Source organism: Brachycentrus maculatus, unplaced genomic scaffold (genome assembly GCF_059751285.1).
Source record: "Brachycentrus maculatus isolate JH-2025_06_01 unplaced genomic scaffold, ASM5975128v1 h1tg000241l, whole genome shotgun sequence".
Taxonomy (NCBI): domain Eukaryota; kingdom Metazoa; phylum Arthropoda; class Insecta; order Trichoptera; family Brachycentridae; genus Brachycentrus; species Brachycentrus maculatus.
In genome coordinates, this window is record NW_028280992.1 from 693,998 (window position 1) to 711,107 (window position 17,110).

Consider the following 17,110-nt stretch of genomic DNA (forward strand, 5'->3'; position numbering starts at 1 on the left):
ATTTCTTTATAACTCGATGTATTTGAATGTAATACTTTTTTGAGGTTCTCAATCTGCGTTCCGTATATTCAGGGTTACAAGTTTTTTTGTTCTGGTTAGTAATATCCTTCTAGGGCCGTCTGTGAGCAACCCGGGGTCTCCAGCATGGTAATGAAATGCGCTAACCAGAGGCGGACAACATACATACTTTGTATTTAAGCTTTTTGTTTTCCGTTTATGGGAATCATGTGTAAGAAAATAATTATTTTCAAGGTTGTTATGTGATTGATTTAAAAATGCTTTATCATTTTTTTTCGACTCTTATCAGCATCCAATGGTGCATACAGCACTGAATTGGATTGAGTAGTGTTATCCTGGTCATTTAATATGTGAAAGTAAGGTGACCAGTCCTACACTTCCCAGGGTGATAATAAGTATATATTCGAGTGAAAATATTGCTAATATTTATTTTGACCCCTCCTGGGGATCAAACCCGGTACCTCCTGCATGGTACCGAATGCACTTACCACTACACTACGGAGGCAGACATCAATCCATGAAAATTCCAGTAGATATTGCATTTCTTAATTGTTAAATGTTGATACATATAACACTATTCAATACAGCGCATTTATCAAAAGGATAAACCATTTCTATGACATTTCTTTTATATAGTGTATATAAAACTGAATCTTTTCTTATAATTGTGCTCACAAGGGACAAAATAATGTCATTTTGTAGCTATTTATACATGCATACTCTTTATATAAAAGTAATAAATAATATGCATGAAGGTATATACACATATTTAATATTTATGTTATTTTTATTTCAAGTAAATAATAACTTTTGTTTTTGCTTATTATGCAAAAAATATAATTGATTAAAATATCGGCTTTTCGAATTTGTAAGAATTTGATAGTAGCCGAGATATTAAAATATTAATTACTGATATGATATTAACTGTTTTAGTACAGAAGAGCACGATTGTGTTTCTAGATAGTTCTATCGAAAATGTATGGCACTAAAATGGTTAAATGGTGCTTCAAATAAGCGTCTTGTATTTTCCCACGGAATAGTTTGGTTTACGAATATAATTAAAAATTTATTTATGATTTATTATATCATATCAAATTAATTTGAATTAATTATCGGTTGTAATAATACAATGTTATCATCACGAGGAGATAATTAATACCATACTTTTGGAAATTTGTTTTAAAAGTGGGGTGATATAAAGAATTAATGGGTACGCTGCTACAAGAAACAATACAAAACAGTTGAAACCAGTTTTAAATTATAATAATAAAAAGAACACTTAGTTGAGTTTATTAATTGTGTCGGGTTGCGGTCCTGTGGTTAGTGTCGCGGACTCTTAAGTCAGAGTTTCTCGGTTCAAACCCACTCTACCATAATTTGATACCTATTTCTAATAATGAGCCGCTTAGGCTCACAGAAATAGTATGAAATAGAAATATTTATGTGAATAATGAAAAAACAAAAATATATATATTTTTTTTAAAAACAGAAAATTTATTAGTAAATGGACAAAAAATATAATTATAAAAAAAAAATGTTAAAAATAAAGAAGTAAAATAATATTTATAAGAGTTGGCTTTTTAGACCGAAATTCTGAAAATTTATGTGGCAGTCAACGTGTTAATTGAACATCTGTAGTTCTCAAAACTAGTAGTGTTTGATTGAATTGAACCCGGGACCTCCAGCACGGTAGCTAAAAACGCTAACCAATTTTCTCAATAACTTTAAATTTAAACAACTGTCAACTGTGTCCTGTATTTGAAACATCGCTCACTCCTTTCAAGAACGTCATGAATCAAAAAACTTGATTTTTCAGGAGAACGTTTTTAAAGTTTAAAAATATAATACAATCTAATAAAAATAAATATCAAGCCACTTATTGAACTTTTTACTGTGCAACAGATCTTTTTACGTAAAACCTGAAGGTTTTTTTCTCCATTTGAAAATTTTTTGTGTATTTAAAAAAATAATTAAACAATACCTTTTCTTCAAAATGCAAAAACAACACTTTCTGCCCTGTAGCGGGTAAATATTAAATTAAAAATATGTATCTTTTGCTGTGATTTAGTACATTTTCTGGAGATTCCGAAAACATGCACAATTGAAAATTGACTATTTTTGATTTATGATGTTGTTGAAAGGAGTGAGCGATATGTGAGCCGGCCATATGATAGGGGGTAGTTCCACCCTTAATACAAAGAAATGAGTGATATGAGAATATGTTTGTTTCTGGCCACTTATATAACTTGGCCTAGTACGTTTGTATGTTTGTCGGTAAGAGGTAAATATTTATGAAGTTGTGGATTTCTTTGATATTTTTGGATTAATAAGTTAATTTGTTTAACTGGATTTTTTTTACCATTCATCTCTGTTAATCTACAGCAGTGGTCGGCAACTTACTACCCGCCCGTAGTTGAATTACCCACTACAACATTTTGAAGTACCCACCAAGAAAATATGATAATTTTTTTTCAGTAAAATTATTTATTCTTTGAAAATAATAACAATTACAAAAGTAAGGTGAATAAATAATCATGTTTTTTTATCACTTGATAATTTTAAGTTAATAACTGATGGTCAGTTTTTTTACTGTTATCATCGAATATCGCTTATCATCACTTATCATCGAATATGTAATGGCAACACTCCCTTACTGATGTGACACTTTATAAATTTATTTCTGTATATATTCATTTTATGAATATATATATATATATATATATATATATATATATATACACATATATATATATATATATATATATATATATATATATATATATATATATATATATATATATATATATATATATATATATATATATATATATATATATATATATAATTTTTTATTTTATTTTATTTTTTTAAGAACTTTTACTATTATTATGTATTAAATGAAATTATCTTCTCTCTGTCTAACTCTTCGTTACTGAGGGTTGTGTTGTTGAGAGGAGGGGGGACCCTTGTGGAAGCAATAACTCTTCTCCAGTTATCCCTTGACTGCGCTGCGCGTAGCGCTCCAACCACTGAGGTGCCTGTTGTTGCCTTAACTTGATCGGTCCATCGTGTGGGGAATCTTCCTTTCCCTCTCTCCCCCTCCAGGCTACCAATCACAAGTCATAGTCTTTCCAGGCTATTCACATCGCCACGTGTAAAATGAAAATTTAGAAACTGGAATTTTTTATCTCTCAAAAGTTTGCCGACCACAGATATAGAGCCTACTCTGCAAATATAATGAATATTGAAACACATAATGAGATGAATCATATTATTATAATGAACTGTGATAAAAGTAGTTAAATTGTCATGAAGGATGTGCTCTTTCCAAGGATTGTGTCAAGGTTCAATTCCTTAGAAGCAGCTAATAAGAGCGACTGACACACACGTTTATTAATGAATTACCCTTATTTGTTAAAAAATGCAAACACAGGACATATATGCATATATCGCTCACTCCTTTCAAGAACGTCATAAATCAAAAATCGTCAATTTTCAATTGTGCATGTTTTCAGAATGCTCAGAAAATGTACTATATCCCAGCAAAAGCGGCATATTTTTAACTTAATATTTACCCGCTATAGGCCAGAAAGTGTTGTTTTTGCATTTTGAAGAAAATGTATTGTTTAATTATTTTTTTAAATTTATTAAATATTTTTCAAATCGAGAAAAAACCTTCAGGTTTTACCTAAAAAGATCTGTTTCACAGAAAAAGTTCAATAAGCGGGTTGATATTTTTTTTAAATAAATTGTATTATATTTTTAAACTTTAAAAACGTTATCCTAAAAAATGAAGTTTTTTGATTTATGACGTTCTTGAAAGGAGTGAGCGATATGTAAATACAGTGAAACCTCTATCTATCGTTCCTCGAATTATTGTTTTTACGGATGTGTCGTTTATTTCTTCTACCCCAAATTCATTTCATACAAAAATAGATCGCATTGATTGTTTCTCTATCACTATTTACCGCATTCATCGTTTGAATTACGCTGCATACTTGATATATTTTGTCTGTGTTTTTTTTTTACATTTTTCTCAATTTTGCTACTTTCGATGACAATATTCCAACATGTGGGATAGAAAAAATCGAACGCTTGTGTGATGCAAGGTTGGCGGAAACAGCAGAAGAGGTCAATATTGATGATAAGGAGCCACTGCCTGTACCTTCATTTTCAGAAGCATGCACACTCTTTGAAATATTGAAAACTTTCTACTACGCACATTCAATAACCCGTGCCGATAAAATATCATTTGCAAAGCCGAAAATATACTGTTGAGTTACGGAAATAAAACAGTAAAAAAACAAATGTTGGTCACGTATTATTTAATAATAATAATAATAAACCCTTATCCGCACCCCAATGATGCATAGGGCACTGCGTCATATAAACGCAGTGTTATCTTGATCGTTTACACATGAAGGAAAGGTGATCAGCCCTCCGCTTCAGGTACCAGTCCAGGGTAATAATATTGAATAAATATTACAGTGAAAAAATCACTTATATTTATTTTACCCCCCTTGGGAATCGAACCCGGGACCTCCAGAACGGTAGCCGAGCATGCTGACCATTACACTACGGAGGCGGACGTATTATTTACAATGCAATAAACTCAACAATTTTTTTTGGTTCTATTCATCCGTGTATTTTTTAAAAATAAATGCATTTATTCACATCTAAAACTTGTAATATTCTTAGAATATTAACCTACCAACGGTTATATGCAGATTGGGAGGACAGTATCTTTAATCGATTGTATCTTCTTCTGTACTAATGTTTTAATCCGGCAGTCATAGTTTATTTCAATAGGTCCCTTTAAAAACGATAGATACAGGTTTTCACTGTACGTACATATTGACTGCTGTGACCGAATTGCTGTTAAACTGTGTCTACTTGTTTTACTGTTGTTTTTCAGTGCAATCAAGAGACTTTAAAAACAAATTATGGTAATTTGTTTAATAAATCACGTACATAAATCATTCACAAATGATGGCATCTTATTAGCTGATTCTAAAAATATAGATTTTAAGACAGAATATTTACCAAAAATATGTTATCTCGCTAAAATATATATTGTTATTGACGTCTGCTAATTATCAATGATATAATAGTACTGCTAACATTTTAATTGTATAAGAGACAAAAAACAAAAAAATATGTTTTTCAACTTTGGTGAATTTTTTTTATTATTGATAAAATAATACATACGTATATACATATTTTATTTTTACTGACTGATCTTATGAAATATGTTTGAAATAAAAAGATTGAAGAAAAACATCACAAATGTGTTTATTCATTTAGCAATTTTGTTAACCAATTTACTGCTTGGGTTTTTTCACAAAAAAAAATATGTTAGGTAATTTTTAAATTGTCCGCCTCCGTAGTGTAATGGTCAGCACGCTCGGCTACCGTTCTAGAGGTCCCGGGTTCGATTCCCAAGGGGGGTAAAATAAATATAAGTGATTTTTTCACTGTAATATTTATTCAATACCACCCTGGACTGGTGCCTGAAGCGGAGGGCTGATCACCTTTCCTTCATATGTAAACGATCAAGATAACACTGTGTTTATATGACGCAGTGCCCTATGCACCATTGGGGTGCGGATAAGGGTTTATTATTATTTATTAATTTTTAAATAATTTTTTATATGGAGTTTACATAATTCGCTTACGTTTTTGTTCCCCCTCCATAGCGTAGTGGTTAGCACATTTGCCATGCTGGAGGTCTAGGGTTCGATTCCCACGGGGGGGTAAAATAAAAATTTATAACATACAAGTTTCTTCACTCTAATATTTATTTATACGCCTCCGCGGTGTAATGGTTAGCGTGTTTAGCTACCGTGCTGGAGGTCCCGGGTTCGATTCCCATGGGTGTAAATAAATATTTGTGATTTTACACTCTAATATTTATTTTATATTACCCTGGACTGGTCACTGAAGCGCAGGAGTGATCACCTTGCCTTCGTCTGTTAACGATCAAGATAACACTGCGTCAATACAATGTAGTGCCCTATGCACCATGGGGTGTGGGGATAAGGGTTCGAAAATAAATATGTATTTATTCAATATTACCCGAAGCGCAGGACTGATCATCTTGCCTTCATGTAATAAACGATCAAGTGAACATTGCATCAATTGAATGCAGTGCCCTATGCACCATTGGGTGCGGATGAGGGTCAGTTGTTACATAATTTAAAAATTGTCCAGTTTAACAAAAACTAAACAGAAGCAATAAAAAGCGTCCTCTGCAAACACTGATCGTCCAAGTCATTACTTTTTTTATTTAGTTATTTAAAAAAAAAAAAATTGTTGGATCTAATGGTAAGTAATGAAACACAATGATTCTTTCAGAAATTTTATTGCATACTCATGTTTTTGTACAATGTTTTTAAACTACAAAGCATAAAAATAATATGAGAGACTTGTTCCTGCAACTTTTTTCTATAACGACTCCTGCAAAATGACTAATATGCATTAACATACATGCATTTTTAAACTAAAAAACAGTATTTCACTGCTAGGCAGAGGGATTTTATACTCTGGTATATTTGAAGAAATAAATCTTCGTACTTAATATAAATACACACATAAAATAATCTGTGTTTATAAATTTCAAAAATATTATTAACAAATAATAAACTATGAGAAAAAACTAACCTTAAATAATTTTGGTAACGTTTAGGAACACACAATACAGTTCAAATAATTTAGGTTACTTTTAGGAACATACAATGTGGTCAAAATATATGTAAAGTCAGTTTCACACAACTTGAAGTCAAGTACTTTTTTTATCTACGAAAAATTGGGACTAGTTATTCTTGACACTGATTTTATATGTAAATATTATTTAATAGATACATTGCGGTTTCAAAAGGTACAAGTGTTCAAATGTGCAAAAAAAGTGTATGGAAAAATGGTTAAAGTACATAGAATAAAGGTCAGAATTCCACTTTTTTTTTAAAAAATTTATACATTTTGGAATTTTGAGTACGTATCTCATTTTTTCTGTACACCGTCCATATAAGTAATGATAATTTTGTCTAAATGTTTCTTTTTGTTGGGACAGTACATGGACTGAGTTTTAGATTGATTTTATGATTTGGGAGAGTTTTTTACAGGCTGCGTAATATATTTTTTAACTAATTTAACATATCACAATTTTTACTTTTGTATTTATCAATTTTTAAAACATGTTATTTTACTATCTTTTTGAACCTTTAAAACCTTTGTACTTTGTATTAAAAAATAAGAATAATTAAATTAATATACAAATTAAAATTCGTTCATAAAATTAATAAAAAATACATTGATATGATAAATGTCTTAGTCTTAAATAAGTATTTATCAAAGCAATTTGCTTACAGTGACAATAATTGGGATCTTGACCATATGTGAGACGTGGTGGCATATAAAGTAGTACATACATATGTAATGTATTCCGCATCACAATTTAGACTAGAATAAATGATTTATAATATTCCATTAAGAATTTAGAGATTCACATTGTAATTGAATTATTTGCAATAAAAACATTTTAAAAAGGAACTATTAACAGGATTACAAAATGGCAAATAAGAAAAAATATAGACAGATCTTTTCCGCTCAAGTTTTGTCATAAAGATTTTTATAATTGTCAACAGTTTGTCTATAATTCTAATCTACATATTATTTATATGATTTCATGTCATTAAATCTTAAAACTAACAAGTCAAATGAATGATATGAGGGTATTAGTTGCAAAATTAAAATTATCTGTTTCCAATAAATTCATAAAAACCATGAACCATTTTGTAAAAACACATGTTGGTTTGAATATTGTTGGAATTTTAACTCCATTTAACCGAGTTAAACCGATCTAATAAGTTGTGACATTTTCATCATGCCGCACAAATCGCTCACTCCTTTCAAGAACGTCATAAATCAAAATACTTGATTTCTCAGAAGAACGATTTTAAAGTTTAAAAATATAACACAATGTATTAAAAATAAATATCAAGCCACTTATTGAACTTTTTACTGTGCAACAGATCTTTTTAGGTAAAACCTGAAGGTTTTTTCAACATTTGAAAAATATTTAATTTATTTATAAAAATAATTAAACAATACATTTTCTTCAAAATGCAAAAACTACATTTTCTGCCCTGTAGCGGGTAAATATCAAGTTAAAAATATGCCTCTTTTGCTGGGATATAGTACATTTTATGGGCATTCTGAAAACATGCACAACTGAAAATTGACGATTTTTGATTTATGACGTTCTTGAAAGGAGTGAGCGAAATGTGACATTCTTTATTTTATATTTTAAACATACTTTCCTTGAGAACTTGTTTTTTTAAATTGGAATAAGAGGTATGTAAGTAAGTTATAAATCTATTTTTAATTTAAGTTTTCCTTGGTAAATACATACCACTATTTCTTAAAATTTATTTCAAACACATTTTTAAAATGACGTGGAATGCATTGAAACACGAGTCCCAACAGATTTTAACACATTATATGCGGGAAATGCTAAAAAGCATATTTTACATACTGTTGGTAGAGAGAGCGGGAGATGCTTATAAGTGTTGTATTTGCTTACTTTTGGTAGAGAGCGTGAGACACCAAAAAAACATTGTACAGATCGGAATCAGGTTAGCGGTTACTTGTGATTAGTATACTGAGGGTCGGGCGGCAGACTATCTGAATATAATTAGGGTCAGGGTTGATGAAAAAACTGCCCGACAACAATGTGTTAAGAAATAGTGGTAAACACTTAGTAAAACTTAAATTAAAAATGGATAGATATTCCCACAAAGTCACTGCCGAATCAATTAATGAAGTTATAAATCATTTAGATAAATTATCCAATTGGTTTTAAATGACACATCAAATGTTATATGTATGAACTACAAAACAATTATTATTACGGCAGTTTCTCTCACGCTTTAACATAATAATTTAATACTCATGTTGCTATCGTGATATAATGCGAGTGATATGCAGATATATTTTGTCTGACTACGGGAGCCGCTGGAATTAATATAGCCCCAATTCTATCATGTAACTGTAGAAAAGCATATTTTTTCTTTGAAATTATTTACACAGATGTCAATAACATAAAGAACTAGCTATTTTTTACACCAAAAATCGTTAGCATTATGAGAATTAATGCCCAGAGAAATTGAGGTTTGAATGTCGGGTACTGCGTTATATGCTGCACAAACTGTGTACTAAACGGCCATTATTATAGATGACTGCCAACTGTGGGCAAAGAGTTATTAAGAGACAGCAAAAAATACATTTGTTATTTTGGAATGAAAAATTTCAAAATAAGAAATGTAAGGTGTATTATGTTTGCTATCAACAACGTATTTTTTTTTTGTGGAAAATTGTAAGTTGGCTTCTAACACCCTTATAAAAACTATGTATAAATAACAGTTATATTGATATAACTAAGTATAAGTACTTTGGAATGTATTGCGTTTAAAGTATTCACTTTTAATATTATGATATTCATAATATATAATTGCGTAGCTTAAATTAATGTACATATTGAAATATTGAGAAAAACTATGTAAATAAAAGTTATTTTAATATAAGTAATGATAAGTACTTTGGAATGTATTGTTATTTTGACCCCCTTAGGAATCAAACTCAAGACCTAATACATACACTGTTCACCACACAAAAATGTGAACAGAACATTTTCAAAAAAATAAGTTTCTTGATTCCTCATCATATCTCTTGCGGTCACTATAGCAGCGGCACATATGATTTGCTGACATTTCCGCGGAAATGATATATAAACGTGAATATTTGATGAAACATATAAATATCCGAATTGGCTAAGGTAATAACAATAGGTAAGTTACAAAATGATGTAAATTTTAGTGACAGAATTTTGTAAGTGTCAAAGACAGTTTACAAATTCCGTTTCAATTTTACTTTAAGAAGATACTCAATCATTACAGATGTACTCTGTAAGCTTCCACCACATTCCCAGGTCCGGTAAAGAAACTCTTGGTTTCGGTTAGGACCCATCATTACATGATACTGAACTAATCTTTTAAATATGTATTACAAGATTTTCACCCAATATTTTGTGGTTGTCTTCACTGATTTTGGTTTTCTTCGATGTAAATATTGTCCAGGGCTTCTTGGACCAACTTCTGAAGCTCCGGCGGAAGACTCTCATCGACAAGCTCACGATTCATACAGTCAACAGGAAATTCTCTACATTCCACATCTCCGTTTAATTTCTTTTTACTCTCCGATTTTTCTCTTCTTCTCTTGTTTCTTTTTGTCTGTACGACTTGGAGATCTACTTCAACATCTTCGACCAACACTTTGGGAATGTTTTCGGACGGGTCGGGCGAGGTTTCCGCGTTTGGTTTGTCCAAATCGTGGTTGTTGATATCGTAGGTATCGACTTCCGAGGAACAGTACGTTTCGAGAAACACTTTGGAGGGGAAAAGAGAGACTCTTTCTTCGTTGTCTGATGTACTTTCTAACCTCTGTTCCAGTTCAGTTATCCTGGTTGCCAATATCCTGAAAAATTACGATTTTATTGCACACTAGCCTGAGCCACGGCTGGTTAAACAGAAAAGAAAGAAAATAGAAAGCGCACATCTCTAAATACTTCATTCCACAATGGTTGTGAGGCAAAAAAGTATAAAAAATCTACGAAACAATAATGCATCAAATACATGGGAAATTTTAAATGACAGCAGCTGTCTTCCATCAGCTGAACTGTTGACTATCGTCAACAAGCCTTCCTTTCCATTAGAAGATGGTTCAGCATTTTGTGTCCTAGCTTGGTTTATGGTACTGCTCCGCATGTTGAGAATCCCATGAATTCAATGGAAGGATGGAAAGCTGATTAACCAGAGGTCACGATTCCACCATCATGAGGGATAAGACCAAGAAGAAGAAAATCTTACCTATTAGCCTTCTTTTGATGTGACAAAGCCAGTGATTTGTCATTCAAGGCGTCTAGTAAACCAAAACTCAACGCCCTTAGGTCGGCTATTGTGGCAGCCGTGACGGGCAGTTCCTGAGTGGTGCCACTCTCAAGAAGCTGTTTTACTAAAAAAAAAACAATAATTTCAATTTCAATTGATGTGATATTCAGCGATTCGACTAATATAATTTTATAAATGTGTGTTGAGATGAAACTTTTATTGTTTCTATCAAATGGAGCAAGCTCTATACATATTTATATATTTAAAATCGAATTATATAAGTTTTCTTTTAACACATTGGTTATGGCGAAGTTTATTAAAGAAATTGAATTTGATGCGGGCGATATTAGATCACATTGAAAGAATTATACGTTTAGTCATATTATGAAATCAGAAAATGATCAATAATAATTTTGTATTATATGTAGTGACACCTATCCGCTACACCGCTAAGCAAATATGACAAGAAATAAGACATTCCATGTTTTTTGTGTATGATGTTGAAGGTAACCGAAATACATAACAATGTACCCACCACCGCAACATAATATTCCTGAAATGCACAAATATGATGTGTATGCCGTAAACAATGTGTTAAGTAATATTATTGTAAATATGTAATCACTTTCACAAGTGTATCAAAATACCTTGTTTGTGCGTCACAACTGCGTTAGCCGTATTGGTGCCTAGTTTTATAACGCTCTTGCGATGTTTGGTCTCTAAAATACTCTGAAAAAATATGAAATGTTTAATTTTTACATCTCTGATCAAATTGTATTGAAAAAAAATATATATTCTTTTTATGTGAGTCAAGTCCTGTTACACTCTTTAACCACTCTACCCATACGAACATTAGAAGCTATATTAACGCCCAAATGCAACAACCAGTATCCCATACGTTCAGGTACAAAAAAGTATATCCGCAACCACAGAAACATTGGTGATATGTCAAATTATTCCTACTTACCCTATGCATACTAATGCACCATACGGCATGTTTAGTATTTCGAGATCAATATAATTGACTACCTCATTTGCAGAATATGTTGGGATTATGTTGATTGATATATTACATTTGATATAAAATAAAATTGTAAAAATATTCAATAAAATATTATTTAAAAAAATTCTGGCGACATTTATGTTGAGAACCTCTGACTTGCAAAGGAAATAAAAAAGGTCATAAATGGATCTATTGATTCAAAATTTTCTCTTGCGCTTAGCGCTGATTTGTTTAGCGTGCTATTTTACTGGCACGGATTACTGATTGGATTGAATATTGTTGCTGTATTGAGATTGTTATTGATAAATATTAGGAAAAAAAACTTGAGGATTATTTTACCTACTTCTTTTTTACTCAAAGGTAGGGCGGTTAGCAAAATAAATATTCATTCTGTACGGGATCGATTTATGAAACATTGGGCCACAGTTTCTTTTTAAAATTGTATAGCAACTAATGAAGGCAGTAGGTATGTACATATACAAATAAATATGACTAAAAGCAACATTGTGTTTAGCAACCAAAGCAAACTCGTACTTGGGTAACATAAAGAGTACAAAATGATGCCAAATATATCTCTTAGGGACCGAAAAACTAATGTTTGGATAAGGGAGAAGACCAAGGTAACAGATGTGGCTCAAAGAATAGCGGAATAAAAGTGGAACTGGGCAGGTCATGTGGCACGTATGCCTGAGGATAGATGGACAAAAAAGGTGCTTGACTGTAGGCCTAGAACTGTTCCGTGTCTATCTGCTGTGCTGGTCGGAGTTGTGGGCGTCTGTGTGCCGGCCAACTTTGAGTCGGAATCGGATCTAGCTGACTAATTGAACTAAACACTAATCCCTTTCACTGCCTACACTGGGGTACTTCTAGAAAATTTGGTGATGGACTTACAATCTTGTATTTATTTAGATTGGCAGTGACGGGTATATTGAAAGCTTTTAAATGTAAATTTACAGTAAAATCGGGATACAATTTTATATTGTTTCACATTTTCAATGAATTTCGCAACTTAGTTCAAAAAAGAAATATTGTTTAGCGAGAGCAGATCTGTCAGGAAGCCTAGATGCTTCTGTATCAGATCTGGGCATGCGGTGGGACAGCTTTCAATGTAGGCCTAGAACAGGATGCAGAAGCATGAGTAGGCCCCAGACAAGATGGTCCGATGACAATAAAAAAGTGACGGGCCTGCACTGGTAGAGAGTCACGTCCAACAGACAACTGTGGAAGTCCAAGAGAAAGGTGTTTGTGCAATATGGACACAAGAAGCAGGCTGAAGTAAGTAGTACCTTGTATTTAGTGAGGGCGTGAGTAGCCAGTTCCTTTTCTGCAATAGCTTGTGTCAACCTCTCCTGAAGATATCTGTTCTCCATGATCAGGGAGTCTATGTCTAGGACCGGCCCGGGCTTGCCATTGTCGGCTCCGGTAGACTTGGTCTTCTTGGACAAGGCGACCATCAGCTGATGGTTTAACCTGTGCAATTTACACTTGTAGGAGTCTCTTTCGTTAATCAAGTCTTCCTTTTCATCCAACATTGACCTCAGATCTGACTGTAATTGCTCAACCTGAAAAAAGAAAGTATATTAAAAGAATCTATCAAAATGAATATTTAAATGACATGAGGTGAATTCCGGAACCTATTTTGTTTAAAAAATAGCCCTGGATATTATCATAAAGTAACACTTGAAAAGATAAAAATCTTGATTGAAATAACTACTAATAATAATAAAACCCTTATCCGCACCCCAATGGTGCATAGGGCACTGTGTCTTATAAACGCAGTGTTATCATGATCGTTTTACACATGAAGGAAAGGTGATCAGCCCTCCGCTTCAGGTACCAGTCCATGGTAATATTGAATAAATATTACAGTGAAAAAATTACTTATATTTATTTTTCCCCCCTTGGGAATCGAACCCGGGACCTCCAGAACGGTAGCCGAGCGTGCTGACCATTAATAATACACTACGGAGGCGGACAAAAATAACTTCTAATAACTACTAATCGTAGTAAATTTGTGGAAAAAAAATGGACAAATCCAAAATAATGGCGCTAAAGTATTTTATAAATTGTAAGGAAATATAATTAACCTTCTTATTTAATGTTTCTAACTGCCGGACCAATTCTTCCCTTTCAAAGTTGATAGAGGTAACAGTACTCCCACCATACAACTTATCTGAAGACTGTTGCGGACTTTTTTTCTGTTTTCTTAATACTCGTATATCTTCCTCCGCTTCTTCCAGTTTGTGCCTCAAAGTTTCAACCTGGAAAGTAATAATTTGGGTTGCGTTTATATTATTTTTAAGATGGTAATTTATTGAAAAAATCACTTAAATAAGACATTTTAAGGTAATACTTATTGATGACTTTGTCAAAACAAATTGAAGTTTGAACACACTTGACACACAGTTTGACACACTTGCTTAACACATTCACTATGTATACAATACTAAATGTGACACAGAATACCTGGAAATTTGCAAAATTAAAAAAACACAAATTTATTTTTAATATTATTTTTTGACATCTCATCAAAGATGAAGAAGAATATGGAAGTCTGGGCATTTACGGGGCTGACGACCGTCATAGGCTGGTTTAAGTGTTCACTTTACACACGTGTAACATTCACCAATTCTACCCATTATTGACAACCACACTACTCAAATTCTTGGAAGTTCTATATATATGAACCAATTTAGAAACCTTATTCTTGAATCACTAGAACTTCACTAGAGACATCTATTGGTGAGATGTAAAGAAGCTTTTTATTAAGCAGAAACTCTTATATTAGTATGTGAGATCCAAATCCTGGATTATAATCACACACATGAGAAACGCTAGAAAATACCATTTTCATTGGACACACTCAAAATGTTGTTATTTTTAATATTTAAAGCGTGGTTGGGGATTTGAGATGTGGTGCTTTAGACGCATGTTGGAGATTCATTCATTCAGTTTGAAAATGATACAGAATGCATCGAAACACGTGTCACAATGGATTTAAACAAATAGTGGTATTTACCAAGTAAAACTAAGTTCAAAATGGATGTATTTTTCCAGAAAGTGACTGCCGAATCAATTAATCCTTACTGGTCAATGTCGAATCTCATTCGACATCGATTTTTCCTCTTAGGTCCCTTGTCGGATGTTATTCCACATTATTTTTAACATTAGTATTATTTGTTGAAATTCCAAGCTTACATTTTTATCACTCGTATCTATTACAACAGTATGTGGAGCAGAGGACAAAATATATTTTTCTTATTAGAATGTAACTGTTTACATAGATTTTTTTTTTAATTTTGGGGGACCGGAAAGGGTTAGTGAAAATATGGTGTTGATTGCATGCATTCGTTTTCATTTCATTTCACTCACCTCTACGGATAAAAGCTTATTTTGTTCTCTCGTGTTGGCCAAAAGCTGCTCTCCGGATATGTTGTTGATGGTCTTGGAGCCGTGGTATGACTGTTTATAGTCTGCCTCGGGCCCGCGGGATGAAGGAAACCTCATCTGGAACTGTTCCGCTAGCAGCTTGTACCTGTCCTTCTCCGTGGAACATTTATCCAGCTGCTTACTCATGATGGAGAGGGCTTCCACCTTACTTTGTAGTTTACTGCGGAGCACTGCATTCTAGAGTCCAAATTACAATGTGATAGTGGTGAAAAAAGAATACAACGAAACTATGTTAATTGATTCGTTATTAAAACGTTGACTGGCAATTACAAGATAATTCGTAGATTGCGTTCTTTGCTAGGACGCCGAATACGAGTTATCTCGTACTGTGTTTACTTGCCATATTCCTTCAGCTAAGATAAAATTCCTAGTAAATATATATATATATATATATATATATATATATATATATATATATATATATATATATATATATATATATATATATATATATATTTACTAGGAATTTTATCTTAGCTGAAGGATATATATTATAAAAATATATTACCAATACCCAAATTAACCAGCTGCCTGACATATATAAAATAAAACTCAGCTACCTACTTCTTTACTGATTTCGATGAGAATATGTATTTTTCCAAGAAAAAGGTCCACTTTGTGCCCATATAAACTGTCACAGCGACTGGAATGCTACTTATTTTATTTTATTAAAAAAATATAAATATTTGTTTTTTTTTTTATTATTTACAAAAATATTTCAATTTCATACTTATTCTGTGAGCCTAAACGGCTCATTATTAGAAATAGGTATCAAATTGCGATAGATAAGGTTCGAACCAAGAAACTCTGACGACTCCGAGTCCGCGACACTAACCACGGGACCACAACCCGACACTTATTACCACATTGGTTGTTTGTTGAAAGAAAACTTTTACATATAAAAGGCTGTTTTGGCGCTTTTGCACATTGATTTAATGACATGGCTATAAAATATATTTATTTAAAAAACTTATCAGTAAAAATATGAAAAATATGATTACCTCAGTAAGTACATTGTCAACATGTTCGTCTAAAAAATTAACTCTGGGCGGACCACCTGCTTTATTAAACATTTGTGTAAATATAAATAGTGATTACAATATTTTAAAGCACTTTCATTATAATTTTGGGCAAATTTACTGTGACAAAAGTAAATTTGTCGATTACAAAATTTAAAAAGCGGGGAATCTAATTTGCCAAAATCTGCTATCAGCAGCGAGCTGTCAACTGTCAAACCACGGTCAATAAACACTAACCGAGATTACCATAGACATAGAAGCACAAATTAAACTTCTAATTTAATACCTAGGTACCTACCCATTCATTCGTTCGCTTTCGCCCTCATGGTGCATAAGGCAAGGCATTAAAAAGAAATGTTATTTTTACCGTTAATCTTGCGAATAATGGGAAAATAAACGCCGCTTCTCGATATTTTAAAATAGCACTAATGTTTAGCATTGAGGACGAAGCAGGAGTAAAACCTTGTTAATCGTATCCGTTTACAGAAAAGATAAGGATTATTTGTTTATTACAAGCTGGAAGTAAAGTAAGATTTATTTACAGTACGTGCGGAAGTTAACGTAGATAAAATAAACTTACCTTGCATTTGATAAAAAAACCTAAAATCATTTACTTTGGGTATACTGGTAATTTAAACTTCCTGACAATACGGTCAGACAAGGAATTTAAAAATGCT

At 32.3% G+C, this 17,110-nt stretch overlaps 1 protein-coding gene across 1 annotated transcript; it reads right to left on the minus strand.

Annotated features, from left to right (window-relative positions):
• Nucleotides 1-9,008: 9,008 nt before the first annotated feature.
• LOC148306457 (coiled-coil domain-containing protein 149) lies at nt 9,009-16,664 on the minus strand. The gene is made up of 7 exons (XM_088264977.1): nt 16,416-16,664; nt 15,337-15,591; nt 14,052-14,225; nt 13,251-13,526; nt 11,609-11,690; nt 10,941-11,085; nt 9,009-10,548 (listed from the first exon to the last, which is right to left on the minus strand). Exons 1-7 carry the CDS (start codon nt 16,485-16,487, stop codon nt 10,113-10,115), a joined length of 1,440 nt encoding a protein of 479 aa, XP_088121103.1. The 5' UTR covers nt 16,488-16,664; the 3' UTR covers nt 9,009-10,112.
• Nucleotides 16,665-17,110: the final 446 nt, after the last annotated feature.

What these genes read in the sequence shown, in the direction of transcription:
- LOC148306457 (XM_088264977.1), bottom strand. Translation starts at nt 16,487, where the DNA reads ATGTTTAATAAAGCAGGTGGTCCGCCCAGAGTTAATTTTTTAGACGAA. An exon ending in TAGAAACATTAAATAAGAAG is followed by an intron (nt 13,527 to 14,051) that starts GTTAATTATATT and finishes TTCTTTTTTCAG; the next exon opens with GTTGAGCAATTACAGTCAGA. An exon ending in ACGCCCTCACTAAATACAAG is followed by an intron (nt 11,691 to 13,250) that starts GTACTACTTACT and finishes ATATTTTTTCAG; the next exon opens with AGTATTTTAGAGACCAAACA.